This window comes from Montipora capricornis, chromosome 13 (assembly GCF_036669925.1).
Source record: "Montipora capricornis isolate CH-2021 chromosome 13, ASM3666992v2, whole genome shotgun sequence".
NCBI classification, from domain to species: domain Eukaryota; kingdom Metazoa; phylum Cnidaria; class Anthozoa; order Scleractinia; family Acroporidae; genus Montipora; species Montipora capricornis.
Window position 1 is genome coordinate 21,063,013 of NC_090895.1, and position 27,500 is coordinate 21,090,512.

The window sequence follows — 27,500 nt, forward strand, 5'->3', positions numbered from 1 at the left end:
GGTTAGGTTATGCCAATTATATTGTCAACTGAGTTTCCAAGAGAGGTTTGACTGAACAATTATTTGGCTTTCATTGACAAAAGTCAGGCTGCCCATCTTGGAGTGGGCTGTGCCAAAGCTGTTTATCCATCTTTGAGTGGACAAAATGGCACTTTTATCAATGATGTCCAAATTTCATTTTGAACATTATGATTTTGTTGTGGTTAGGTTGTAAAAAATGCAAATTATATTGCTCACTGAGTTTCAAAAAGAGTTGTGACTTAACAATAATTGGCTTTCATTGACAAAAGTCAGGCTGCCCATCTCTGAGTGGGCTGTGCCAAAGCTTTTTATCCATCTTTGAGTGGACAAAATGGCACTTTTGTCAATGATGTCAAAATTTTATTTTAAAAGTATGATTTCATTGAGGTTAGGTTATGCCAATTATATTGTCAACTGAGTTTCCAAGAGAGGTTTGACTTAACAATAATTGGCTTTCATTGACAAAAGTCAGGCTGCCCATCTCTGAGTGGGCTGTGCCAAAGCTTTTTATCCATCTTTGAGTGGACAAAATGGCACTTTTGTCAATGATGTCAAAATTTTATTTTAAAAGTATGATTTCATTGAGGTTAGGTTATGCCAATTATATTGTCAACTGAGTTCCCAAGAGAGGTTTGACTTAACAATAATTGGCTTTCATTGACAAAAGTCAGGCTGCCCATCTTGGAGTGGGCTGTGCCAAAGCTGTTTATCCATCTTTGAGTGGACAAAATGGCACTTTTGTCAATGATGTCAAAATTTTATTTTAAAAGTATGATTTCATTGAGGTTAGGTTATGCCAATTATATTGTCAACTGAGTTCCCAAGAGAGGTTTGACTTAACAATAATTGGCTTTCATTGACAAAAGTCAGGCTGCCCATCTTGGAGTGGGCTGTGCCAAAGCTGTTTATCCATCTTTGAGTGGACAAAATGGCACTTTTATCAATGATGTCCAAATTTCATTTTGAACATTATGATTTTGTTGTGGTTAGGTTATAAAAAATGCAAATTATATTGCTCACTGAGTTTCAAAGAGAGTTGTGACTTAACAATAATTGGCTTTCATTGACAAAAGTCAGGCCGCCCATCTCTGAGTGGGCTGTGCCAAAGCTTTTTATCCATCTTTGAGTGGACAAAATGGCACTTTTGTCAATGATGTCAAAATTTTATTTTAAAAGTATGATTTCATTGAGGTTAGGTTATGCCAATTATATTGTCAACTGAGTTTCCAAGAGAGGTTTGACTTAACAATAATTGGCTTTCATTGACAAAAGTCAGGCTGCCCATCTCTGAGTGGGCTGTGCCAAAGCTGTTTATCCATCTTTGAGTGGACAAAATGGCACTTTTGTCAATGATGTCCAAATTTCATTTGGAACGTATGATTCCTTTGAGGTTGGGTTATGCAAATTATATTGCTCACTGAGTTTCAAAGAGAGTTGTGACTTAACAATAATTGGCTTTCATTGACAAAAGTCAGGCTGCCCATCTCTGAGTGGGCTGTGCCAAAGCTGTTTATCCATCTTTGAGTGGACAAAATGGCACTTTTGTCAATGATGTCAAAATTTTATTTTAAAAGTATGATTTCATTGAGGTTAGGTTATGTGAATTATATTGTCAACTGAGTTTCCAAGAGAGGTTTGACTTAACAATAATTGGCTTTCATTGACAAAAGTCAGGCTACCCATCTCTGAGTGGGCTGTGCCAAAGCTGTTTATCCATCTTTGAGTGGACAAAATGGCACTTTTGTCAATGATGTCAAAATTTTATTTTAAAAGTATGATTTCATTGAGGTTAGGTTATGTGAATTATATTGTCAACTGAGTTTCCAAGAGAGGTTTGGCTTAACAATAATTGGCTTTCATTGACAAAAGTCAGGCTACCCATCTCTGAGTGGGCTGTGCCAAAGCTGTTTACCCATCTTTGAGTGGACAAAATGGCAGTTTTGTCAATGATGTCCAAATTTCATTTGGAACGTATGATTCCTTTGAGGTTGGGTTATGCAAATTATATTGCTCACTGAGTTTCAAAGAGAGTTGTGACTTAACAATAATTGGCTTTCATTGACAAAAGTTAGGCTGCCCATCTCTGAGTGGGCTGTGCCAAAGCTTGTTATCCATCTTTGAGTGGACAAAATGGCACTTTTGTCAATGATGTCCAAATTTCATTTTGCACATATGATTTCATTGAGGTTAGGATATGCCAATTATATTGCCAACTGAGTTTCCAAGAGAGGTTTGACTTAACAGTAATTGGCTTTCATTGACAAAAGTCAGGCTGCCCATCTCTGAGTGGGCTGTGCCAAAGCTTTTTATCCATCTTTGAGTGGACAAAGTGGCTGCACTTTTGTCAATGATGTCAAAATTTTATTTTGAAAGCATGATGTTACATTGCTGAGATTATGGAATTTAAGGTTTTATCTGCTACTGAATTTCAAAGAGAGTTGTGACTTTACAATTGGCTTTCATTGACAGAGTTAGAGTAGTGCAAGAGCTGTTAATCCCTCTTTGAGAGTTAAAATAGCAATTTGGTCAATTGTGTTAAAATATCATTTTGAAAATATGATTTCATGACCTTGGTTTAAGATAATGATTCTCTACTTCTAGCAAGCATAATTACATCTTACAAAGCATGTTACACTGTACATGTACTTCATATCCAAATGGTACTTCCAATGATTACACCCTCTAGCTAAGAGATGCCACCTAGGTGGAAATTACCTTACCTGCATGTTCATTTTAATTTTAATCATTTGATTTGCTTTGTCTTAATTAACCCTTGAGATATGACCATGAAGGGAACAAGAAGATTGAGGAAATTATTGTCAAAGAAATCAGAGGAAATTAATTTTTGGAAAGGAAAAATGGGTCAAGGCAGAGATAAAAGGTACAGTTCATATTAACACATTGCATTTTTGTGCAGTACCTCTCCAGGGTATTGTAAATCCTATGTCAGTCAGGTATAACAAAACAGAAGGCAATAGTCTGTCAAACTGCCCTTCCTTAGAATACAAAAGAGCACATGAATTGCGAGTAAAACCACCTCTTCACACCAATTATTGCTTCCATTCTTTTGGCAATGTAAAAAGGATGTTATTTTCTTATCTTCCCCTTCCCCACTGTTACATCTCTTAGAAGTCATGGTACAAATTGTATCATGGTTCTGTACCTTTTTTTGACAATGGTGTGTGCCATGTACATGTAGAATAATTGGTGTTGGCAAATCAGTTGATGTAATTTCTATTGATAGCAACAAGGGCAATATAGTGTGTCCGTGATTGAAATAATGATCATGAGAAGACAAATGGCTTGCACAGATATGTCCAGGATTGACCCAGGATTGATATGTCCAGGATTGATTAATTAGATGCACACCGATTTCATTAAACCTCATGAAGCGTCTCCTTGGTCTTCGCCCCAACTTCAACACCACTCAAGTCTAAGACTACAGACAATTAACATCATAAAGTGTCCCCTATACACAGCAGTAGTTACCCTAACCTTAAAATGACGCTAACCCTAACTTTTATCTTAAAAAGATAGAAAATGCGTATACTTAACGGGAAATTTCGTGCTGGAAGTCAAAATTCGACGTGCATTTCATTAGGGTCAATTCTGGATAAGTGGATTTGCATGGCAAAGGTGGTCTTTAATTGCTTTGGTCTTGCATTGGTGACAAAGAGTAAAATAATGGAAATGCACTATCCATTTATACAAAATGTATATAAGTATCTTATAATCAATTGTCCATCGCATGGTAGTGCAACCAATCCCTTCTATGGTATTTTAAGGGCCGATTTACACGGTACGACTTTGTCGCATGCGTCAACGGCTTACGACAGGCCCACGACATGTTTTACGATTGTTGTGTACGTCAGAAAAAATGTCGTAGCATTTTAAAACATGTTTTAAAACGCTGCGACAATCGTAAGTCATGTCGTAGGCCTTTCGTGAGCTTGTCGCATGCGACAAAATCGTATCGTGTAAATCGGCCCTAAGACAGGTTGTTCATGCTACTCTGTTTTTTTTTCTGTTGATGTTGTATACAGTAAGAAAATCATTTTGTTCAAGTGTTTCATCTCATAGTTATCTATTGTTGGGTTTTTAGAAATTGAATTATTGACTAGAAATTATGCAAAAAGCAGCACTCTCCACACAGGACAAGGACAGCAAGAGATTTGCTAGAACTAGACAATGCTGTTGAGTTTATGTCATCAGAGGAGAGTGATGAAGATGGAGGACAAACAAGTGGACCCTCTGCAAGGGATGTGAAACCGCTACAGTGGGAAAGGAGCAAATTACGCAATATTAAAGCAGTCTTGGATGCCACTTACAAGGCTCGTATGAGCAAGAGGCAACAAAGAACGGCAGCAAAAGTCACAAGAGTGGCTGGTCAAAATATGTCAAGCAGACCTGTCCTCTGCCACAAACCTACCCTTTCTGGGCTGGGCGATTGACTCAGAGTTAAAAGTCTCCTTAGTTATTATTTATTTTCTTTTTTTCATTTCATTGTACTTTTAACTCTGCAACACACTGTATTTTTTTCCAACTCAAATATCTGCTGGCACATTGAAGCAGAGTAAGGGCAAGGTATGCAACAGTGTTTGTAATGGTTGCTATGCTGCAGCACAGTAACTTTAGCGTGGTTCAAACGTGGTTTAGCGTGGTAGCCATAGATGCAAGAAGAATAGGTTTTTCCAGTTTTACAGTTCACTGTACAGATGTCAACTCAGCAGCATTTTGTCTGTACTTTAGACCATTTCTTATTATTGTAATATTTGGTTTCAATCAATTGACGTCAAGTCTGGCAAGAAGGGGACATTTGCAGGAAGGCATCATTTGACTAGAATTACCACAATTAATTCTGTTTTTCCTAACTTATTCAAGTTTCAAATCCTAATGGGGTTAAAACAACAATAGTGCTAATTACCATGAGGAAAGCAAAGTCAGAATGATTCTGATACATGACTCGTATTCAAATATTATGATGTCATCGTGTAAATATCCCTTAAAGTTAAGGGAGCTGAGCCTTTGTTTGATTCATATGTCCAGATGAATATCAATATATGCATTGGTTGGTCAATCATCTTAGTAAAATGATGACTACAGTACTTAGTTATGGGGAAGACCATTGAAGTAGAAATGTATTTCCCATAACTGAGCATCGTGTTAACCAACCAATAGAGGTTGTAAAGCTGCTAAGTTATATCAGTTACAATCACATCAGTTTAAGGCATTATTTTATGTCCATTCTGCACTGTGCTCTCTCAAATGTGTGTAGACATGTCAGTAATCACTTTAAGTATCCTTTGGACAATCGAAACAATTGGATAAAAGAATCGTCTTGCTATTTTTAATGTAAACGATAAGCAAGTCTAAAGCAAAAAGTAAAGAAATGATAGGACAGACAAAGGAACTCAAGCCTGGATGAAAGTTTGTTGACAAGACTTTCATCGATAAAACTTAAGTAGAGAGTGTGTATTGTAAACAAAATTCGAAAAATCTCGAGCAATATTTGAAATTAATAGGTATGAGTGATTTCTTCATTCTCGAAATTGGACAAGCAGTTAGGTGCGAAAAATAGAACATTTAACTACGGTATGAAATTGCTATTTTATTATATTTTATATTTTGGTAAATGTACAGAAAATGAAAGATAATAGAGTAAATGATACTGATCATATCAATTTTTAATTCAGATAAGATACTATTGAATCAGAATTTTTAAAGATTTCGGAAGTAAAGTCAAGAAATTTTTAATTCATTATGACTAGGATTTTTACAATTTTATCAAAGTAGTTTATTATATGCTGTTGTCATCATTGATAAAACGCCCTCTTGATAACCTGATAATAAAGCATAACCTTGAATGAACTGAGTGTGCATATGCAGTTGGTCTAATGATGTTTGCCAAGTTTTACCTTGTTTTTACGTAATGTGAGGTTTAGCTACGCGTTATTGTAGAGTTCAATACCGCGCGATGATGACAAGGAAGCCCCTTTCAAAGTTAGTGGCTTATAACTCGCTTTCTAGGCCTCTTTCCACTAAATGCTTCTCCAGGAAAAGCCAACCCTCCGATTGAAAATTAAGGTTAAGTTTCCGAACCGCAGAAATTCAGCGGATTATCGTGTGTCCCTTGTATTTACGAGTTACGGAAACATGACGGTTGTTAGTAATTCCGTGGTCACGGAAACCTCGCGGATACACGAGTTTAAGGAATGCGTTTCCGCGAAGCCGCAGTCGCGGAAAAGTAACGTAAACACGTGTTTCCCGATTCGGTTATCTGAAATTCCGTTAGCGGAAATTCAAGATTCCGTAAGGAATCCGTTACAAAAACGGATACGTAAACGCTTGTTTTCACCCTGTGTCAGTTGTCTTTTTCTTGGTACAATATTTGTAGCTTCTTTGTAACATATACGTACTGTACAGAACAAACAAGATTAGGTGGTACAGTGTTGTTGTGACAACCCTTCTGACAAAAAGGCCTCTTCAAAGTATTGAAACTGGTTTCAGCCATCAGGCTAAAACAAATAGCCGAGGAATACGGAAAGGAAGATTTTAGACTAGATTGTACAGCGCTATGAATAATTACTCGATTTAGCGCTAGATAAATGCTTGTTAGTACTTATTACTATAATGGGATTCTCAGTATTAAGTTGAGTGTTTTTCATGAGTGACGTAGGCAAGCTGTTTCGCAAGCTGTGCATGTTGAGGAAGCAACTACAAAATTCAGTTGCCGTATTCGGTTCAGCGGTGCCTGGTACAAACAAGGTTATATACCGTTCCTGTCGTTTTGAATGCATCTTCAGGTTCTTCGTCGAAATGGAAGTAAGTATAGTAATTTTGACATTTTAAGAAGAGCCATGGCTTTGCCGGAATGAAAATTTCGGGATTGTCTAAAACCTGATGACAATATGTATAAACGAGAGTTTTGGATAAGTTCTCGACACAAATATACAAATCTCGGTTTCTACTCTTTGACAGAGATTGAACAGGTAGAGGTATTTTTTACATCGGTCTCATTTAAAGGATGCAATTCATGAGAGCGAAGGGTCTATTTTGGTTTAAAAAAGAATTCTTCGAGGGTCGTTTATTTCCTTAAAGAACTCTCAAGAAAATTAAAGCTATAAAAACGCTGTTACCTGTGTTTTTTCTTTACGTCACAGATGAATAACAAAAAGAATTCATGAGTTTGTGATTTGTCAACGTAACGTTTAGGTTCCTGCACTCCCGTGATTTCTATTTGGAGTAACCCTTGCCTCATTTTAAGAATATAGATATATTGGATAGTCGGACTAATCCATTTGTCAATAATATAACTTTTTTTCGTCGTCAATATCTTTGCCTTAATATTAGGATAAAAATTTCCTCAAATTCTCGAAACATTCTCTCACTGGTTAAGAAACTAGTCTCATTTAAAGCCGAAGGCAAGTACGGATCACGTTTTCTGATCATTTATGCTTGTATTTTTAGCCTTAACATCTATTGTAGAAAGATGCTCTTACGGGCCAAGAAACTGGTCACATTTAAGGTGGCTCGACCCAGTTTCACCACTTCTGAGAGACCTTTTCATTAGAAGGGCTATAACTAATATATAGATCTACCTATGCCTAAAAACGGAGCTCCTTGAGTATTTATTCTTACTGCCTGTAGGGTTAGTAAAAATAAAATTTTTCGAATTGTCCGCGTTTTGGTGTTTCCGGTTGCTGCTTAATTAAATCATTCTCTTTGCTTTCTTCTATAAAAAAAAACTCATTGCCTAAACTAATGAATTCCATGGTAAATTTCACGCTAAAAACCGATATCGCATGAATCATGATGAGGGTGATATCGGGTTTTGGAATGAAATTTACTTTGGAATTTACAAGTTTGACGCTGAATTTTTCTTAAACCACACGACTTTTAAAAGGAAGAAAGCACACCCTCAGGAAGCGAATGGGAAAGGAAAAAAGCCATTTCAGAGTCAACTGCCAATATCCAGCGAATAGGAATCAAGCTAAAATTGGAAACCATTAAAAAAAAAGAGAGTTTTACTGGTGTACTTCATTCCACCTTATCTCTAAATACGAGCTCATTTACATTTTGAGGTATTTCATTGAAACACGCCAGGTTGGTTTAAAAAAAAATCGGCAAAATACGGCAATGCAACCAAGAAAGGACGAACTTCAAACAAGGTCCGCTCCAACACTAAATTACCTTTAAGCGCGTTGAACAAACTTCTGAAACACAAGCTAGTGAAATTTCCCACTTATTTTACGAGAAAACATTGCGGTTACGTGGTTATAACATGAGGGCAAAACTTTCTTGTCACTGTCGAGGCACATCGAAAACCAGTTGGGCAAACGGATTAAAAAGCACTTGTCCGATCACATTTTAGAGCAAAACAAACAAAATCAACTTTTTCTTTATGTCCAAAAGAGTACAGATAATTGTTATTTAATTCCAGTCAACAATAAAAGTGTTATCCCTTAACAAAGGAAAAACCGATTAAAATATATTATTCTACTTTAAATAACGCATCCGTAAAAATAGGAAACGGTATAGTGCCCACGGAAACAATTTGTGGAGTAACTTTTTCCACCAAACATGAGCTATTACTGGTATTCTGTTTTGTCGTTGTCGTTCTCTTTGACTTCCCTTTCGTTTCTGTGCTAGTCATAGGTCTTCTAGGCATAATGTAACCTTATCAGAGCTTCTAAAGAGATGCCAAAAGTTTCAATACACAAAAAAAAGCAGCTCTAAGCAAATTAAAAATAAACACTTAGCTTTAAGCACACTACATGGAGGGGTGGACGCACGCACAGTAGATGACGTCATGGCTATAAAACCAAAAGTTTCTATGGTGCTCCGCGTGTGCGCGCCTTCGGTGCTTGGGGAGCTCCGCTACTACACTGCATCACACCAATGCTATGGTACTGTATGAAACACTAGTCATTGCTTGATTTTCGAAAATGTAAAGTCGCTCTGAATCAGCTCACACGAGTCTGTTAAAACTTTGCGGATGGTTTCACTTGGTTTACTTATTACTATTCTACAATCATTTTGTGAGGTGCGGTGGCCTTATGGTTAGTGCGCTTGACTCCGGATCGAGTGGTCCGGGTCTGGGTTCTGGCCAGGGACATTGTGTTGTGTTCTTGGGCAAGCCACTTTACTCTCTCGGTGCCTCTCTCCACTCAGGTCTATAAATGGGTACCGGTGAATCTAATGCTGGGGGTAACCCTGCGATGGACTGGCATCCCATCCAGGGGGGAGTAGAAATACTGCTAGTCGCTTCATGCTATAGAAACCGGACATAAGCGCCGGCCTGATGGGCCTTCTAGGCTCGTTGCAGACTTTACCTTTATTCTACAATCAAAACTGGGGATTATGGTGTTCATTTTTGAGACACAATCAAGTAAAGACGAAAGATAGTCAAGATAGGGTAGTTTTGGAGAGCTTTTATGTTGCCAAGGTCACAATAAGGGGTGCTTTTTGATAAGCAAAAATCAGCGTTTCATATGACACAATAATATTGCTGTTACGTGATACAGTGTTGTATCTGTAGTGAAACTGGTTCCAGCCACCAGGCGAAAACAAATGTGATAACGGAAACGAAGTGCTCTCAATATTGCGTTAAGTTGTGTTGACGAAATAGACCATTTCCGCGTTCATGTCTGCCTCCTCTTCAAAGCGAGTCTAAGTGCGAAGTTTTGTAATGGTTACTAGTTCTACTTTACATATGAATGAAAACTAATTTTCATAACAAAAACTTCGCACTTAGACACGCTTTGAAGAAGAGACATGCATGATCTCGGGAATGGCCTATTGCAAAATTGATTTCCGGTATTGGGATAAGCGGCGCCTGGCAGAAATAGGGTTTTAGGCCGTGCTTGTCTTTATGAATTCATCTTTTAAAAGGTCCTCTAATCTGAGCAAGAGGTTATCGCGCCTCACGTCACAGATGAAAGACAAAAAGGATTCACGTTTGTGAGATCTAATTTTAAAAAAAAGGGTTCTTCGAGGGCTGTTTGTTTCTTTAAATAACTAAAAAGAAAAGAAAAAGAAGCGCACAAGAAATACTTTTAGCTATGTTTGTTACGTACCAGATGAAAGACAGAAAGGATTGATTTCACGTTAAAAAAATATGGTAAAAGAAGAATTAAAAAGTTTACACTGGCTAAAATTCTTATCGTCTCGGACGTTCCGGCTACAACTGTTGCCTTCTTCAGCAAGGTATTAAAAATGCAAATGTTCAACGGCGTCCTGTACAGTAATATTAAATATCTCGAAAAAATATCTTATAAGATAACAAGTCGTTAGTCCCTAGAGCATTATTAATGACGCTAGAAGTTTTTAATGTTTTTGTACACGCTAGGCAGTGCTATGTGTTCGTTTATAGAGTTTTTATCTCGCTCGGAATGCCACGCTTCAAGAATTAGTCGTTGTAGCCACGTCGGTGACCTGTCAACAATTTCCACATTCTCCAAATCTATTTCATGACTGTGGAGCATATGGTGTTTGGCCAACAAGGAATTTTCATCCAAAGGTGCTACGGCCTTTGCGTGTTCTTTCACGCGTGATGAGAGAGATGTGATATGAGGCCTCTTTCCCGTTTTTTTTTTTTTTTTTTTTTGGTTTTTTGAGTATGTTGGAGATGGTACGAATACGCTCGTCTGGCTACACACCGAGTATTTTTAAGGATCACGTGTTTGCCATCTGTCAACGCTAAGGTTCCCGCACTCCCGTGCTTTCCATTTGGAGTAAGCCTTGCTTCATTTTTTTTTTTTTTAGAATAAAGACCTATTTGATAGTCTAACTCATCCATTTGTTAATGATTTCAATTTTTTTCTTTGGCAACATCTTCACTTATTATTAGGATAACACTCTCTCACTGCCCAACAAACTGTCACATTTAAAGCCGAGCACAAATATGATCACGGTTTGTGATTATGGTTGTATTTTTAACCTTGAAATATACGATACAAAGATTTTAGCAACCTGAATTAAACGTTTAAGCCTCGTTCAAACGGACGCAATAACTCCCAAAGATGTAAGGACCTGCAGTGTATTATGGAAAGGATAAGACCCATAACACTTTGTAACTTACAAAATTCGGCTGCCAACTTGTTTTCAACATGTTCATGGTTGCTCTCTCTATGAAGACCGTATGCAATTCGCGTGCCTGGCTCCAACGATGTTGAAAGCAATCTCGTCCGCAGAGTCCGCTTTTCTTTTTTGCCGGGACCAAAAACACGTACTCTGGCCACTTCCAAAGCAGGAAGTCCACAAATCACGGACTTCCGGCTCGTCTTCGCACGCTCAGAAATTTGAAATAACAGTGGCTGCCAACGGTTAGAAAAATGGACTTTCATAGCCGACTGCGCATGATTTGGAAGTGGCCAGTCCGTGTTCTTGGTGCTGACCAAAAGACTGTGGACAAGATTGTATTTGAACAGGTGCGCAAACGGATCCAGCATTGTTGCGCTATACGGTTCGGCGATCATCGAATAAGAGAAATGTTGGGAGTTGTTGGCTAAAACGTTTGACAGGTTTCAAACTTCGTGTAACAACTCCCAACAACACGCAAAAGAGTGTGGAGACAAAGAAAACACGCAACACTGAACAATGGTGGTCAACATTGTTGCGTTCGTTTGCATGGGGCTCTGTTCCAGTACATTTCCATTACCAGGAGACCAATGAATAGAGCGTTTTCACATGACGTCACGGCGGCCATGTTGGTGTTCCAAAACAAAGGAATGGCGGCCATGATGGTGTACCAAACTAATCCTCCGGGAATTGATCTCTATTTTTATGCAAATACTTTCTTTTGTTTCAGTAATCCAATATGGTTGCTGGTCACGTGAGTGAAAACGCTCTATAGACCTAATCGGCTAAGGCCCGTTTCAAACGTCCAACTTTTTATGCGTCGAATCTAATGCAAACGAGTGAAAACAAAAGATTTTTCTTATTTGCTTTAGATTCGGCACATAAAAAGTTCGCCGTTTGAAACATGTCTAACTCATTGTTGTACCCAATTTAAATCTCTAGGGATTAAGATTCTTTGTGTATTGTATTTGCATGATAATGTAGCCTTCATGTTTAAATGGTGTGGAAACACTTGGAACGAAACGTCTCATTCCCAAAGGGCTTGAATTGGGTACAACATTGAGTTAGCCAATTAGGTCTATTGGCTCTTGCCATTGCATAATTCAGTCGATTCATTTAAAAGGAAACATTACAGTATTTATAGTATGCATGAAAATTGCACCATCCTGATTGGCTAAGATTAATGCAGATTTCAGGTGACATAGTGCAGAAAAAAAGTAATTCAGTGCCAAAAGAAGTAAGACCCGTTTCAAACGTCGATCTTCACATGTGCAGAATGTAATGCAAATGCGAAAAAAAAAAATCTGTTTTAGCTCATTTGCATTAGATTCGGCACATGTGAAGTTCGACGTTTGAAACGGTCCTAATAAAGCAAGCATTCTGATTGGTCAATGACCAAACAAATTCCGAGGTAGCCAATCAAATGCGAGCCCTGGATGGGGCAATTTTTGCGTGATTGCGTAATACGCGTGCGCTGCTTCTACTTAACCATCTCGAAGTTTTCGTGTATATTATTAATAAGTAATCACATGATTTTTCTCGTGCAATTTGGAATAAATAAGCACTTACCCTACGGGCTCGAGCAATTTTTTTGGCGTATGAAAACATTTGCTCTTGCTTATTTTAATTAAAATTGCAATAGAAAAAGCATGCAATTACCTACACAAAAATGAAGGTGTTACAGTCTGTGACAAAATTTCTTGGAGCAGTACAAGACTATACAGGTTTGAAGCTTTCGCGGCTTACTCTTCCCCCACAACGTCGTTTGCAGGCGAATTTCTAAGCCCTATTGCCAAAACAACATGATTGTAGGAGGGCAAGGTATTGCAAAGTGTTTCAATAATTTTGTTCGAGGCTGTCTGTAGGTGTCACTTGACAGTAAAGCGTTGTAATTTTGAAACATTGTGAATTTGCTATATTCTCGGTTAAACGCTGCAGATCAATATTCATTCTCATTAACTCGAGCTTTAGAGCTCTATGTCAGTGGGCCCCGAAGAGGCCGTTTCTTTGGTTTTTCTCGCGCATTTTGGAATAAAGAGGCACTTGTAATTTGTTTCAAAGACCAATGGAATCGTTCGAGTCCGTGGGGCTGTAGTGTTTCTTAGAATTTAGAAGTGTTCATTTTTCCAAATCACATGGTGGGTCAAAGGTATGCAGAAGCAACTCACGCGTATCACTTATCACGAATCACGTTCCAAATTTTGCTCATCCAGGGGTTTCCAGAGGTCGCATTTCATTGGATTTTTGAGTTTCTTTGGACATTGACCAATGAGAATGCTTGCTTCGTTACCTCTTATTTGCATTAAATTTCCACCCGTCTCTAGGGCGTTATCTGACAACAGCGTTTGTCATAGCTGATCAGAATTAGTAAATCTTTCCAAGTACATCGTTAGTTGTTTAAGAATGTTATTTGTAAATGCAAATTTATCCTAATGTTAGTCTAACCGTGGTTTTATTTCTTAACTTAGATGACCAATGATTCTGATCTACAAAACAGAACGTTAAATTTCGATTTTTTTTCCTCATCGGAGTGCATTGCCTGGCTGACAATCTTTGGCATCGAGGCTGTTGCTATCGTGACACTGAATGCCCTTACAATCATTATTTTCCTGAAAGAGAAAAGTCTTCGCGGAAAGCGTGGTGTGTATCTGGTGATCAGCCTAGCAGTGGCAGACATGCTCGTTGGATGCAGTTTGATCAATTTGATCTTTAATCTGGGAAATTATTGTAATTTCTGGACGATTAACGTGTTTGAGACCTACGTGGGCTTACAAGCTTTGATCATTTACTTCCCAGCAGTATCAGTAACAAACCTCGCTGTTATTTCTTTGGAGCGAATGCACGCAACGTTTCGTCCATTCAAGCATCGCCTCCTCAAAAGAATGGTGTTTGGAGCAGCTGTTGCGGCTGTTTGGTTTACAGTTGGTGTTTTGACAGCCAGCGTTTTTTCACAGTTGCTTTTCCGCATTAGTAAGTTTCTTCAAGTCGCAGCATTCCTCTCATTCGAATTTTGTTGCATTTTAATTATCCTGGTTTCTTACACGTCCATTGTTGCTAAGTTTTACAGTACAACTCATTGTCAACGTCATGGTGCAATCAGTAGAGAAAGAAAACTGACCAAGACACTGCTCATTGTAACAGTTGTATCGTTAATACTATTGCTGCCCTATCTTACTAACGCGTTTTATGTTCTTTCTTCAAGCGAGAGTTCTTTTGAAACAACTGTTTATCAAATAGGGTGGCATTTGTATGTAATGTATTGTGTAAGCTGCTTTTTTTACGCAAACTCTTTTATAAATCCATTGCTATATGCATTGAAAATACCAGAGTTCAAACGAGCTCTGCTTTTATTCTTGCGTTGTAGATCTCCTCGCTCGAAGGCAGTTCAGATTTTTCCTCTTAATGACATATAATTTGCGAGATTTCTTGTATACGATCTCGCTCGGAGCCAGTTCGGGTTTTTCCTCCTAATGACATGCAATCTTTGAGATTTTCTTTAGCAAATTAGTGAACGTGTGTTTATCAAGTATATTGAAACTGAACTTAGGAAGTTTTTGTCCGACAACTCAAAGTTTTTGTCCTGAGAAGAAATTGGAAATGCCTAAAGTTTGTAGTATGTTGTTTATTTATATGTTTCTAGCACGATAGTCAAGTTTGATATAAAATATCAGCTTTGTAATCCTGCACTGAAATTAGAGTTCAATAAAGTTGATGTATTCATGTATTCAGTTATGTGACCTAATGTGTTGCATGGTTTGGCGATCTGTATGACGAGAACCGTGAAAACCAGCGCGCGAGATATATACGGCCCTGCAAAATTTAAAGCCCTTTTCCGTTCCAGATTGACGGCTGTTTTGAGTGTGCCTTACTTATTCCTTTGAATATTGTATCATTCTATTTTATTCTAAATCTAATGACGAAGGGGTCTAAAAGTAAATTACAGTGTAGGATGGGGAGTGGGAGTGGGGACCAGATCTTAGTTCCTTATTCATGCATGGAGGGGGCTTACAAGTTAAACTGAGACTTAATTACTAATTTCAAACCCATAACGCTCGCTCCAGTAATACATAAATCATTCAAGCTCAAAATGCGCTGTAATTAAAGACTTCTACGAAACATCACGAAAAATACATTTATCGACTACGACCTCTATCCACTACCATTCAAATGCTGCATAATCTATTCAAATTGAATTACCCCTTGCAATCAAAGACGTATAAAAATATATATAAAAAAAACAACATCTTCCTTAGGGACAGGCCATCCCTTATAAGTTGCAAAGCTGAACGTTTTAAAAGAACCTTTTTATTTATTATTATTTTTATTTTTATATCGAAGGTGTGCCTCTCTGCTCAAGACTTGTAATCTAGGAACATGTAGGCACTTAATGTACAATTTAATATATGTTCTTATAGTTTCTAGTTTTTAGTTTCTTAGCACGATGATTTTATTGATAAACCAGCCTTAAACTCAAACAGGATTTGTCAACCTGGGCTTCCTCCTCGTGACCTAAATGTTATATATGCGTTTTTCTTTCAAAGTTCTGTTCCATAAAATAAAATTGCCAGTTTGTGAGTGTCCTGGCCCTCCTCTTCCAAAGTACGTTTCAGTGTATCATGGGGGGATTGGACATCGTAGACAAGAAGATACTTCATATAATTATTAAAAGTCATTTGTAAGGAAACAGGGAAACGTCTGATTTGTCTTCCAATACATATATAACCTTTTCAACGATGATTTCCAATGTCCATGCAACGTCAAGAATCTTTCTGACAAGTTTTAGTTATTCTTAACCTGCAACAGGGGGAGGCACAGTGGCCTCATGGCTAGTGCGCTCGACTCCGGATCCAGTGGTCCGGGTTCGGGTCCTGGCTGGGGACATTGTGTTGTGTTCTTGGGAAAGACACTTCACTCTCAAGTTGCCTCTCTCCACCCAGGTGTACACGCATACATACATGCATACTTTAATTGGTGTCTTATACATTGTACATCGACAACCCTCCAAATAAATTTACAATTTGACGATTTTCTAATCTTAAGGGTTAACTACGTTTTTCGTCTAATTTCATAGCAGTCATGTATATGCTTTGCGATTATTTTCTGTAACTTAACAATGTTATTAGGGGGGGGGGTTAATCGTAGCAAAAATATATTTTCTGTCGACATTTTCAGAATTGGGATTTTGAATTCTTTATATAAGCATTCAAACAGAGATTTCCTTTTTCTTGGTAAACTGGGCAGGAGACTGAGAAGCGTTTTTCTTCCGCTTCTTTCTTACACAAAGGACAGATTCTTTCGTTCGGTTTCCTATATGGTCTCATGTAACGCCCGGTTTCTATTGCCAATCTATGATTCCTAAGTCGAAGTTTTGTCATGGTGGTTCTGAGCAGGATGTTGGTGACACGGTGAAGGTAATCCTCGCATCCATAATTATCTATTGTTTTGACTTTATGGTAGGTTCGCATTTTGTTGCTTTGATTCGGATCTTTCCTTATATCATTATTCATCTCGATAAAACCACCTTTGTAATTTGATGTCCTCTAATCTTTGTCTAAGTTATACTTACAATTCCGACATTTGAAAAATGTGCTTTTTCCGAAAGATTTCCTCAGTAAACCTATATGATATAACGAGTTTTTGATTTTTTGACTCCAAAGAGCTTTATCTTTAATTAATCAATTTTATGTCATTATAAGCCACTTGAGAGGTTCTGCATTGGGCTTTAATTCGCAGTGGAAACCTGCCTGTTTCGGCCCTGCAAGCATTACTGTTGCAATATTTATTTATTTATTTATTTATTTATTTTCTTCTGGGTCTGTATCGAGTTTGCCATTACAGTAAATACCCCAGATTTCACTACCGTACATGAGTACGGGGGATATTAATGCATCAAATAGCTTAATTGTGAGTTTGATGTTCTCGCTGAAGTGGTTTCCCATCACCTTCCGTAGTTTAAACAGGGCTTTAAGGCTAGCTTTTTTTCAATTCTTGCCTTGCAAGGGTGAAATTTCCATAAGGGCACAATGTCAGCCCTATATACCGATAGGACTTTGCGTTTTCCAATTTGTTCATTCCGTACCTAAACGAATAGTTATTTAGAGATTTGCCACTGTTGTGGAATATCATGAGTTTGGTTTTGTCTAGGTTCACGTTTAGGTCTACCTTTTCACAGAATGATCCCAACTTGTTGAGAATTCTTGCGGATCTAGCAAAAATGACTAATTCATCTGCATACAGCAGGCAGTTCGTGGGTCGTTTTGTTAGCATGCCTTCAGTTGTTGAGGCTATGTTTAGCATTTTAGGTAAGTCACTCAGGTAGATATTAAACAGGGTGGGTGACAGCATGCATCCTTGCTTCACACTGTTATGACATAAAAACGTTTGGGTTATTTTGTTTTCAATTTAGATTGCTGACTTATCATTCGAGTACATGGACGTCAGTACTTCTAAAAAGTGTCCTTTTAGACCTACTGTTCTGAGCTTGTCAAATAATTTATTTCAGGGTACATCGTCAAAGGCTTTGCTAAAGTTGACAAAACAAGAAAATAGCAAATTTCCTTGTCTTTGTGATTTCGATTTTTCATACTTGTCAATTAGCATTTTCAAAATGAAGATACTATTAACTGTACCATGCATTTTCCTAAAGCCACCTTGTTCATCTTTCAGGATTCCCTTTTTAGTTGCGTAGTCGTACAATCTGTTGTTAAGAATGGATGTGAATAGTTTACTGAGAGATGACAATAGAGTGATGCCTCGGTAATTTTCAGCTTTAGATGGGTCATCTTTTTTGTGTACTGGTACAATCAGTCCGAACCTCCAAAGCAGAGGATATTTACCGGTGCTTAAGATTCGATTAAATAAAGTTATCAAATGTCTCTTTATAAAATCCTTCCCTACTTTTAATACTTCGTTTAATATATTGTCTATTCCTGGAGCTTTGTTGGCTTTCAGTTTACATATTGCAGTGTCGCACTCTTCATCCGATATTATACTTCCAACATTTCTGCCACGCAGACCAAGATGGTGTTTAATGTTTGTAACTAGTTTCCTGGCGCCGATTCTGTTATTCAAATGAACATCATCATAAAACACTTGTTTATTTATGTTGCCATAAATGTCACCTGTCACCCTCTTGTTGTTAATAATGAATGTCACATCCAAATTCTCACATAAGCTTTCCTAATAACAATTGATTTCGTCGATTGACTTGTTTCCGTTCTCCTCCCGTGGGACGTGGGTCAGGCCCTACAACGCGATCCAAGCATTCGGCCATCTAGCTTTAAGGTTCATAATACAGCTTTCCACATTTCTTGTGATCTCGTCAGTGTTCAATTTGTCTACATCGTTTGTTCCTGAGTGTATAACAATGAGAACATAGTCGTTTCTGTCCTGCATGTGCTTAATATACTGGTCCATTTCTCTCGTTCCGCCTGTAATAGTTTGTTTGTTTACATACCTACTTGGCATGAACTTGCGTTGTTGTATTCCTTTAAAGATCGAATCACCTAATAAGAAAGCAGGCCTGGGCCATTCGAAGCTGATTTTCGTTAGATCCTGCTGCAGTATGTTCTAGGATTTGAGATTGTGTGATTTTAGGAGTGGAGCTTGCAGTAGTTGCTGGCTGATTGTTAGACTAGGGGATGACTGATTGCACGCCTGTAGATGCGGATTCATCAATCGAACGGTTTTCTTAGGCCAGCGATTCGTATCTATTCGATATAACCACAGCGTACGTACGTACCTCTTCTGGATCAGAGGTTTCCGTCCCGCGTGGTGGTGCAGGTTCCTGACTAATTAGTCCCGTTGATGTGGCACTGGTTTCTATGTGCTCCAAGAGTGATTTAATCTGGTCCAGTTGGTGTTAGATGAGCTTAATGGAGTCCTCAGTCGACGATGCCTTGTTCTTCAAGATTTTGAATTCGGATGACAGCTTCGAGTTTAGACTTGCAACTGCTTGGCCAGCTTTTGTAACTCTTCACCGATTTCTGATCTGACCTCTTCGATTCTTCTTTCGCAAAAAAGACTATTGCATTTGTGTTCTAAATCCCGCAGCTCAATAACGTTCTCGTTTAATGCGACCGAGTTCATCAAAATCTGACTTTCTATTTTGTTGTTAAATTCGCGTCGAACTTTCACGAAAGCTTCAAACTCTTCGTAACGGTCGCATTGTGCAGATTTCAATCTCAACAATGGATCAGAATCAGCCATTATCCCCTCCGTAGCTTCTGCGCTAAAAACTGTTTTTCATCACCGTCTCACAGCAAGGAACCACACCTTGATGAACCCCTCTCTACTTCAGAGATATGCTGATGCCATACAAAGGAAAGGAAGTCCCCTGCTGAACTGCTTTGGTTTTATAGATGGTACAGTAAGACCCACTTGCCGACCACAAGAAAATCAGGGGATCGTGTACAACGGACACAAAAGAGCCCACGGTTTGAAATACTCGATCAGTTGCATTGCCCTGTGGTATGATAGCCAACATGTATGGCCCAGTAGGTAATGGAAATTATTGAGTTCTTTCAACTTTTGGTCATATTAGAATCGTCTATCACACGGTACAGCCAGCCAGAATGACAGACAAGTGATTTTTTTTTTAAGATTTAAAGTAATATGAATACAATAAATAATTCTCTTAAAAATTACAAAATACATTTTTAATCAATTCGTGCAATAATTGATTCCAGAGGGCCGCAAACATGATGCTGGAATGCTGGCTGAATCTGGCCTTCTGCGAGACCTTGAACGCCATGCTTTTTCGCCGACTGGTAACCCCATGGCCCTTTATGGTGACCTTGCTTACCCATCAAGAGTTCACCTTGTTGTGCCATATCGTGCTGCAGGTATCACTCCACACATGGAAGAGTTCAACAAGTGCATGAGCAGTGTCCGCATATCAGTAGAGTGGCTTTTTGGGGATGTTCTTAACTATTGTAAATTTGTTGATTTTAAGAAAACTCAAAAAATATCATTGAGTGCGGTGGGAAAGATGTACATTGTATGTGCACTTTTAAGGAACGCCAGGACTTGTTTGTATGGCAATTTCACTTCAGATTTCTTTGACATTGATCCACCAACCATTCAGGATTATTTTTCTTGACTATTAAAACTGTTTGTACCCAGAAATGAATTTCAGTGATAATTAATAAGATATGTATTGCAAATCAATTATTGATGTGAAATACAATAACATGTAACGCATGCTCTCCATTGCCCTATTCCGCACCTCCACAGATTATTCAGCATCAGCTTGCTTTTCCAGTACTTCTTCCAAAGCTTTCTCTACATCACTCATGTCAGTCTCAATGCCACTGGCCTTCTCCTCTTCTTTTAACTTTTTCTTTAAAATTTCAATAAGTAGCGTATAACGCTCTCTTACCGAGCGCTTGGTAACTTTAAATCTTGGAATTTCCAAAGAGTTAAGGTTATTGGCAAATTGTTCCCAAACTTCCCCTCTTGCAATACTTCCCTTTTTAGCTTGCAAGGGTTCTAGAGCCAGGATTTCTTGACAGAGGAAGCGGTCATGATCACCTGTCTTCTCCATGTTAGATCTACATTTCAAGAAAATAAAACATATTTATTAAAAAGAAAAAAAAAAGTATTGACGAGTCTTCAAACGTATCTTTCACCGACTTAAAAATGTTACGTAGTGCAGTTCAGAACTCACCAAAGTAAATCACAGCAGTCCTGTTTGCTTTTAATTATTTGGTTCAAAAAGCTCAAACCACTTTGATTTTTGGTTTTCCTTTCTCTCAGATCAGATCATGGTAATAAATGTGAGAAAAAGGCAAATCCGAATAAAACTGACTTGCAATTCCTTTAATCACACCAAAAATTTGTAACATAAAAGCGGCACAATCCAGGTAAAATGTTTGAGGAATTTCTAGCCGCAAACGTTTCGCGCTTAATCAAGGCTGTTTTTTGTCTGAAAAAGCATTACAATGTAACGAGAACTGACGATAAAATGTAAATATCCTGAATATCCTCAGATGAGCCTTATTGTTTGACTTGACACAAGCCAAATGTAACAGCCTAATGGACAACGATTGATGCCGGGACAATTTTTAGATTCATTTCATAACAAAAACAAGGAACAAGACTTACTGGGTTGTTTTCTTTGTCGACATCCAGTTGACGAACTGGTCGGAGAAAGGCAAACGAACAAATGTTAAAATTTCCTTGAACAAGTCGATTGTTTTTGCTCAAATGTCTCGCAAACTTCCTCTGATAAGAACAATCTTTCAAAACTGAGAAGAGTTTTCGCTCAAAATAAATTCAAATGGGACTATTTCGATAAAGTTCACTCACGTTTTAGCCGCGACGGCAAAATGGACTTCTTCACGTCACAGACAAGGCCAGTATGGCGGGAAACCTCACAGCGACGGCAGCCGGATGTAATTCTGGCAGTAGTTTCAATTCCTCTTGCCGTCGCAGAATTAAGCTCGCTAATAATTACGGTAGTACGAGCACTCTCATTGGTCAATGGCTGTGTTTAAACGAGAGTATGGAAACACGGCTGTGACATCACACATAATTTGGATGAGCTATATGTTGTCAGACGCGCGTTTTGATTGCCTGGTAGGAGATATGAGCGTGTATTAAGAAAATCTGTTTCAATCAAGAAATTTCCTTCATTTGTTTCCTTCATTTGTCGAAATATCTTTGAGGAATATTTTATAAAAGTAATAGGGGACTTTTTTCCCGTGTTTCCATGGGCTCGTCTAAACACGAGGGGGATTTGGGAGAATTCCAGACGGTTATGCAAATCCTCCACTGCATCTCGGATTTACATAACTGTCTCGAATTCTCCCAACTCCCCCTCGTGTTTAGATGAGACCATGGAAACACGGAGGTAACACGGAAAATGTCCCCTATTGCTTAAATAAGTTATGCAACGTAGAGTTGAGAAACGTCGCTTTTCTCAAAAGAGCCAAATTGCTATTAAGATCAACACCCCACCTGAACATATCTTTCAAACAAGGCTACAAGGGAATATTCATTGTATAAACAGTTTATGTATGCATAATATTTTTTCCCATGCCTATAGGCATCATTCTTATCACGAGGAACAAATACTTTAAGAAAATCAGGAAACAGTTCCAAATGGCGACACTAAATATTATAAATATTACCGAGCTCATTGCAACGCGAAAGAAACCTTCAAAACCTAGTGAGCATAAACAGGCTAACCTTAGGTCTTTCAGATTGGATGTCAAATTACCATACTTCTGTCAATTATTTATTATGTCATATCAGGCGAAACCGGAGTTCTCTTTGCAAATGGTTGTTTAGATATATTGGCGGATTCCATCACTGAAGTTTCTACATAAACTATATCTAGATAATCGATGAGAAAGTCAGGTGAAAACGTTTAAAGGCCCTTCGGCGCAGCTTGCGCTAAAACAAAATTAGTATACGATTTCGAATCAGTTAGACAACTACGGTAGGACAACTGCACTACTTAAGGTGGCTCCATATAGTTATTCGCTGTTCATTTGGCGCGCGGTAGTATCCACTATCCAAGGGGTGAATTTTCGTATTACTCTTAATCGCATCTCTCTCAAGTCTATCGAAATAGACTTTTAAAAGACAGAAGTACTCTTTTCAACCATCAGAGAAGCCACTGACGTTGGGAGCTGGTCATTTGTGGGTTCTAATGGTCCCATGAGGAATGAATCAATGATGAAATAGTATATGAAATGATATATGAATTAAAACCCACAAATGACCAGCTCCCAACGTCAGTGGCTTCAAAGCTCAGTTGGTTAGAGCGTCGCACCGGAATCGCGAGGTCACAGGTTCAAACCATGTTAAAGTCCTGAATTTTTCAGGCTTCTCTACGCAATTGCAAAAATTGCTCTCATAACTGGGAAGATCATAGCTTCACTTAATCTTGCATGTCGTTCGCATAAAGGTTGATGAGAACGGGCCCAAGTATTAAGCCCTGTGGAGCTCCAAATAGGACGTCTGCGAGACTAGACTGTTTGACATTGACTTGCACAAACTGTCGACGATTAGGCAAGTAGCTCAAGAATCACAGAAGAGCTGACTTGGACAATCCAATTGCGTGCGTGTACCTTACGTATAACAATAGAGTAGTCGACCGTGTCGAATGCCTTGGAAAAGTCTCACCATTCTTTATTGCTCGAATTATGTCGTCCCTAATACGTAAAAGAACGCTAGTAGTTGAATGACCCTTGTGGTATCCAGAGGTAGTATCCTGCAGCACCTGTTTTTGATCCATGTATTCAAGGAGTTGATTTAAAACGAGTTTTTTTTTTTTTATAAACCTTTGAAGTTGCTGGCAGAATAGCGATAGGTCGGTAATGATCAGATTTAATAGGAGAATCGACTTTAGGGATGGGCGAAACACGAGCGACTTTCCAGGCCTCCGGAAAAGAGCCGATAGTAATAAAACTGTTAAGGATGTGTGTGAACGGCGAGGCTATGATATCGACGCTGAGTTTAAGATACTTTACAGGAATTTGATCGGCGCCAGTCGAACAGTCAGATCTCATAGTAGTTAACATCTTCATTACCTCGCTGTAAGTGAAGGAGAGTAGGTTAAACGATCTGATTTCATACACTAGGGTAAAAGTAATGATTACAAGGAAAGACATGAACAAAATGTCCATAAAAAATAGTATTAACCTTTTATTTGTACGTCAATAATTATAGCATCAAAGAATCGCATCATTGATATCGAGACAACCCTGCAAGGAAAGGAAACTACTTGAGGTATAAAACTACTTCCAAAGAAGTAGGTATATGGTAAAAAATAATTACAACAGAAGTTATTGTAGTTTCAAGTTTAAAAGGTCTATTCACCTCTTAACTTAATAATAGTTTTATGTACATTGTGCATTACAATTTCCAGAATTTACATTTGACCAGTTAGTTACGAAATGTCAAACTCCTGTATTCCATTATTATGAGACCCTGCTACAAGTACTCCTGTACGTCCCAACTGTGATGAGAGACTTCTGTGAAAAAAAACTCCCCAGGACTATTTGACCAATTCACGCTTTGACTTGTGGTAAAAAAAAGTTGTGAGGAAACTTGAAAATGACCAACATGTCAGCCCAGAAGCCAATGTTTCTCGATTCCCTTTTATTTTCTTCAATGTTTCTGGGTTTAGTACTTTGCTAGTAACCACATGTCTTCTCAGGGTGCTATTTACCTAAGACTTCTACCATGGCACTACAATGATCTACAATACCAAAACAATATTATTGTGTACTATTAGAGCTACATATTACGCAAAGACAAGTTGTATTTTCTGGAAGACAAAACGCAGCTCAGTTGACAAAATGGAATAAAAGCGTGGTGTTACTGCACTACCACACGTAAGCAACGCGTGCCTATTTTTTCAAAAGATGACAGAAATTTCTTCTTTCTGACAAATGATTAATAGGCCGGTAGCCGGTTTTTAACCTCAGAAAAAGATCTGTTTTGTCGTATGAACGTGTGAGCCAAAGGGCCTCTGCTGCTACGACTTCAGAGTGTCCCTTAAGTGGTCTTAATGGCCCCCGATTTGAAAAAAAAATGCCTGGAACGCTGCAGTTTAATACCACCCAATTCAGTCCCTTCAGTTTTTGAGTAACACGCTCCGCTAAAAACACAATTTTCGAGAAGATAAGAGAAAGTTTTTTGACATTAAGGTGGCTCCATATGGTAATTCGCTGTTCATTTAGCGCGCGCTAGTTTCCACTATCCACGGGAATTTCGCATTGCTCTTAAGCGCACCTCTCCCAAGTCTATCGAAATTAACTTCTGTAAGACAGAAGTACTTTTTTCAACCATCACTGTTAAATTAACTGGGTTTTACCTGGAATTAAAAATCTCCAAAGATAAGTTGTTTACAGTGTTTATTTTGTTTTTAGTTTGATTTTCTTCCATTTCCTTCGGTGAAAATTTCCTAAACTTTTGACATCACATGAAATTCAAGTTGTCCATACGAATCTTCTGAAGGCCAAAAATTAGGGGTTACAATAACAGTTTCGTTGCTTTTTGCGAATTTGTGTTTTTTAGCTCCACTTGAAAAAAAATCTCACGAATTTTCTTGATAAATTGGCAAACGGAAGCCGTAAAAAGTAATTACCGCTCCGCAAAATTTGAAGCTATTCACCGAAGAAAACTGGAGATTTTTGACATTAGAGTTTCGCATTTTTTTTCGATGGCATAACGATAGTTTACTTTTCTTGTGAGAGAGCCGCACGTCGGTCACGCGAACTTAACTTTCGCGCCGTTATTCACTTTCTAGTAACCAGATTGCGCGCGGTCAGGAAACTATATGGAGCTACCTTAAATCACATTGATTAGTTTAAGTTAATGTAGGCCCGTTTCCATGACTTGTCAACTTATAAAACCTTCAAAATATGCATTAAGTGTTGATTTTCGCAATGGCCCCAAATCAAAAATAAATTAATAGTTCCATAAGTTTATTTTGGTAAGGTTTCTTGCTTGTGTCAAAATGTGAACGATTTTTAGATTTTTCGGGCTTAACAGTTAGACTAGAATACTCACATTTAACGGAATCCTTACTACTCATCACTTTTGGACATAATTCAAGAGTAATCATGATACAGCATCCATTCCCTGTTACATTCTTCGTCCCTTGATTTTCTTGATCTGTCGAAATAAGGTGATTATTGATAATCTGCTATGGTAATTTTTCGTCGCTTTTGAGAATTTCAAGCTCCTTTTCTGCAAGCTATATCCTTTTTACTATTACTTTTCTATTTTAAAACTCACACAACTCAAAAATGCACATTTTGTTTCATTTTATTTCTGAAAACTTGGAAACGTTTCCCCGAATACTGGATAGTGTCTGTTAATTAAGAGGCAGTTAAATCGAGAATATTCGTACAGTTCACCAATTTTTGTATATTTTTGACGGCCTAGTAATTATAATTTAGCACGATCTAGTTATTTGGCCCACAGGAAAGTTGTATGTTTATCGAACGAGCAACAATATGTACCGTAAAACGGTTTCTTGCCCGGCCCCATGTCTGCCCTGACTGCGCACCTTTGCTGCCTTACAAAACCCCAATGTATGCGCAAGCGTTATGCACTAGTCAGCAGATAAACATAAGAGAGTTTAACAGGATCTGACTGACAGACCCATACAAGGACTGACATCCAGCTCCCCTCCAATAACCCGGAAATGGCTTTTTCCGAATTAAAAATGAAGTTGTTAGGTGTCACTTTACAGTAAAGCATCGGACATTTTGGCGCATTGTGAATTTGCTATATTTTTTGTTAAGTATTGTAGATCAATATTCAATCCCATTAACTCGGGTTTTTAAGCTGGATGTCAGTGCGCGTTCAAGAGGTCGATCTAATAGACCAATTTCGATATATTGAAATTCAGTCCGAATAAAAAGGTATCATCTCGAGGATCTGGGGAATAAACTCATACAAATCCTTTTATTTATTCCCCAGAGCTTCGAGATGATGCCTTTTGTTTTGGCCCGAGTATTAATATAGCGAAATTGGTCTATTTTGCTTCACTTCGAAGTGGAATTTGATCTAAATCAAATCAACCAACCAAAACCTCAGGTTTCCTCCAAGAAAGACAAAATTATTAATCTGAGTTTTTTGATTGGTTAAGTTGATTTTGATCAAATTCCAAAAATGCATGACTACTGTCCCGATCATATGACCATAGCATAATCCTGAGCGAAGTTCGAAAATCGAGCAGGATTTTGAGGTTCCAGAGTCGTGTAATTGCGATGATTTTTGGCACGATGTTAGTAAAATTATCGACTTTTTACAAAAATTTGGTTTTACCAACGGGGTTAATAATCTAAATTGGCCACCGTACAGAGATTCTAAAAGCTGACGTTTCGAGCGTTAGCCCTTTGTCAGAGCGAATCGAGGAATTATGGGTTACGTGTAGTTTTTATAGTAGAGTAGGAGCTACGCTATTGGTGGTAACATGGCAACGTGAAAAATTGGAATATATTAGTTAAATGAAAAGCGTTCGTTAATACCGTGAGGATTAAGGGCGCCGATTTGGAAGATGAATTTTTGTTCTAGATTCTTGCGGCTTTCCGTCGCACCTAGATGTAGGGAAAGGCCGCAGATAGCCATGTGTTTTTTGGAGTGGTTAGAGAGATTAAAATGACGAGCGACTGGCTTAGATGCATCTTTGTCATTCTTCTCAACATCGCGAAGGTGTTCGCGGAATCGGTCACCTAGTCGTCTACCTGTCTCGCCAATGTATAATTTATTGCATAACGTACAGGTTATGCAATAAATGACATTTGCGGAAGTTCCTTGTTCCTGGTAGTCCCTGGTTCAACTTCCCAGCTGCACTTGTAAATAGCCAACTGGTTTGCGTCGGGCCAGTTGGGATTCTTAACAGTTGTAGATGTTGTGTTCTGTTGTTTCGTTGA

General features: G+C 38.3%; 2 protein-coding genes and 1 long non-coding RNA gene across 6 annotated transcripts in view; all 3 read left to right on the plus strand.

Moving 5' to 3' along the window:
- LOC138028251 (uncharacterized) overlaps positions 1-5,779 on the plus strand; it is a 9,398-nt gene extending 3,619 nt beyond the window's left edge. The window contains exons 3-4 of the long non-coding RNA XR_011127599.1: positions 2,800-2,902; positions 4,124-5,779. This is a non-coding gene — a long non-coding RNA (uncharacterized lncRNA). The remainder of the gene's footprint in view (positions 1-2,799; positions 2,903-4,123) is intronic.
- The window catches only part of LOC138028248 (QRFP-like peptide receptor), a 288,469-nt gene that overhangs the window by 247,773 nt on the left and 13,196 nt on the right, over positions 1-27,500 (plus strand). The gene's annotated exons all lie outside the window — the stretch shown is intronic.
- On the plus strand, positions 6,716-14,828 carry LOC138029138 (QRFP-like peptide receptor). Its single transcript, XM_068876833.1, has 2 exons — positions 6,716-6,843; positions 13,569-14,828. The coding sequence occupies exons 1-2, from the start codon at positions 6,721-6,723 to the stop codon at positions 14,511-14,513; spliced, it is 1,068 nt and encodes a 355-aa protein (XP_068732934.1). The 5' UTR covers positions 6,716-6,720; the 3' UTR covers positions 14,514-14,828.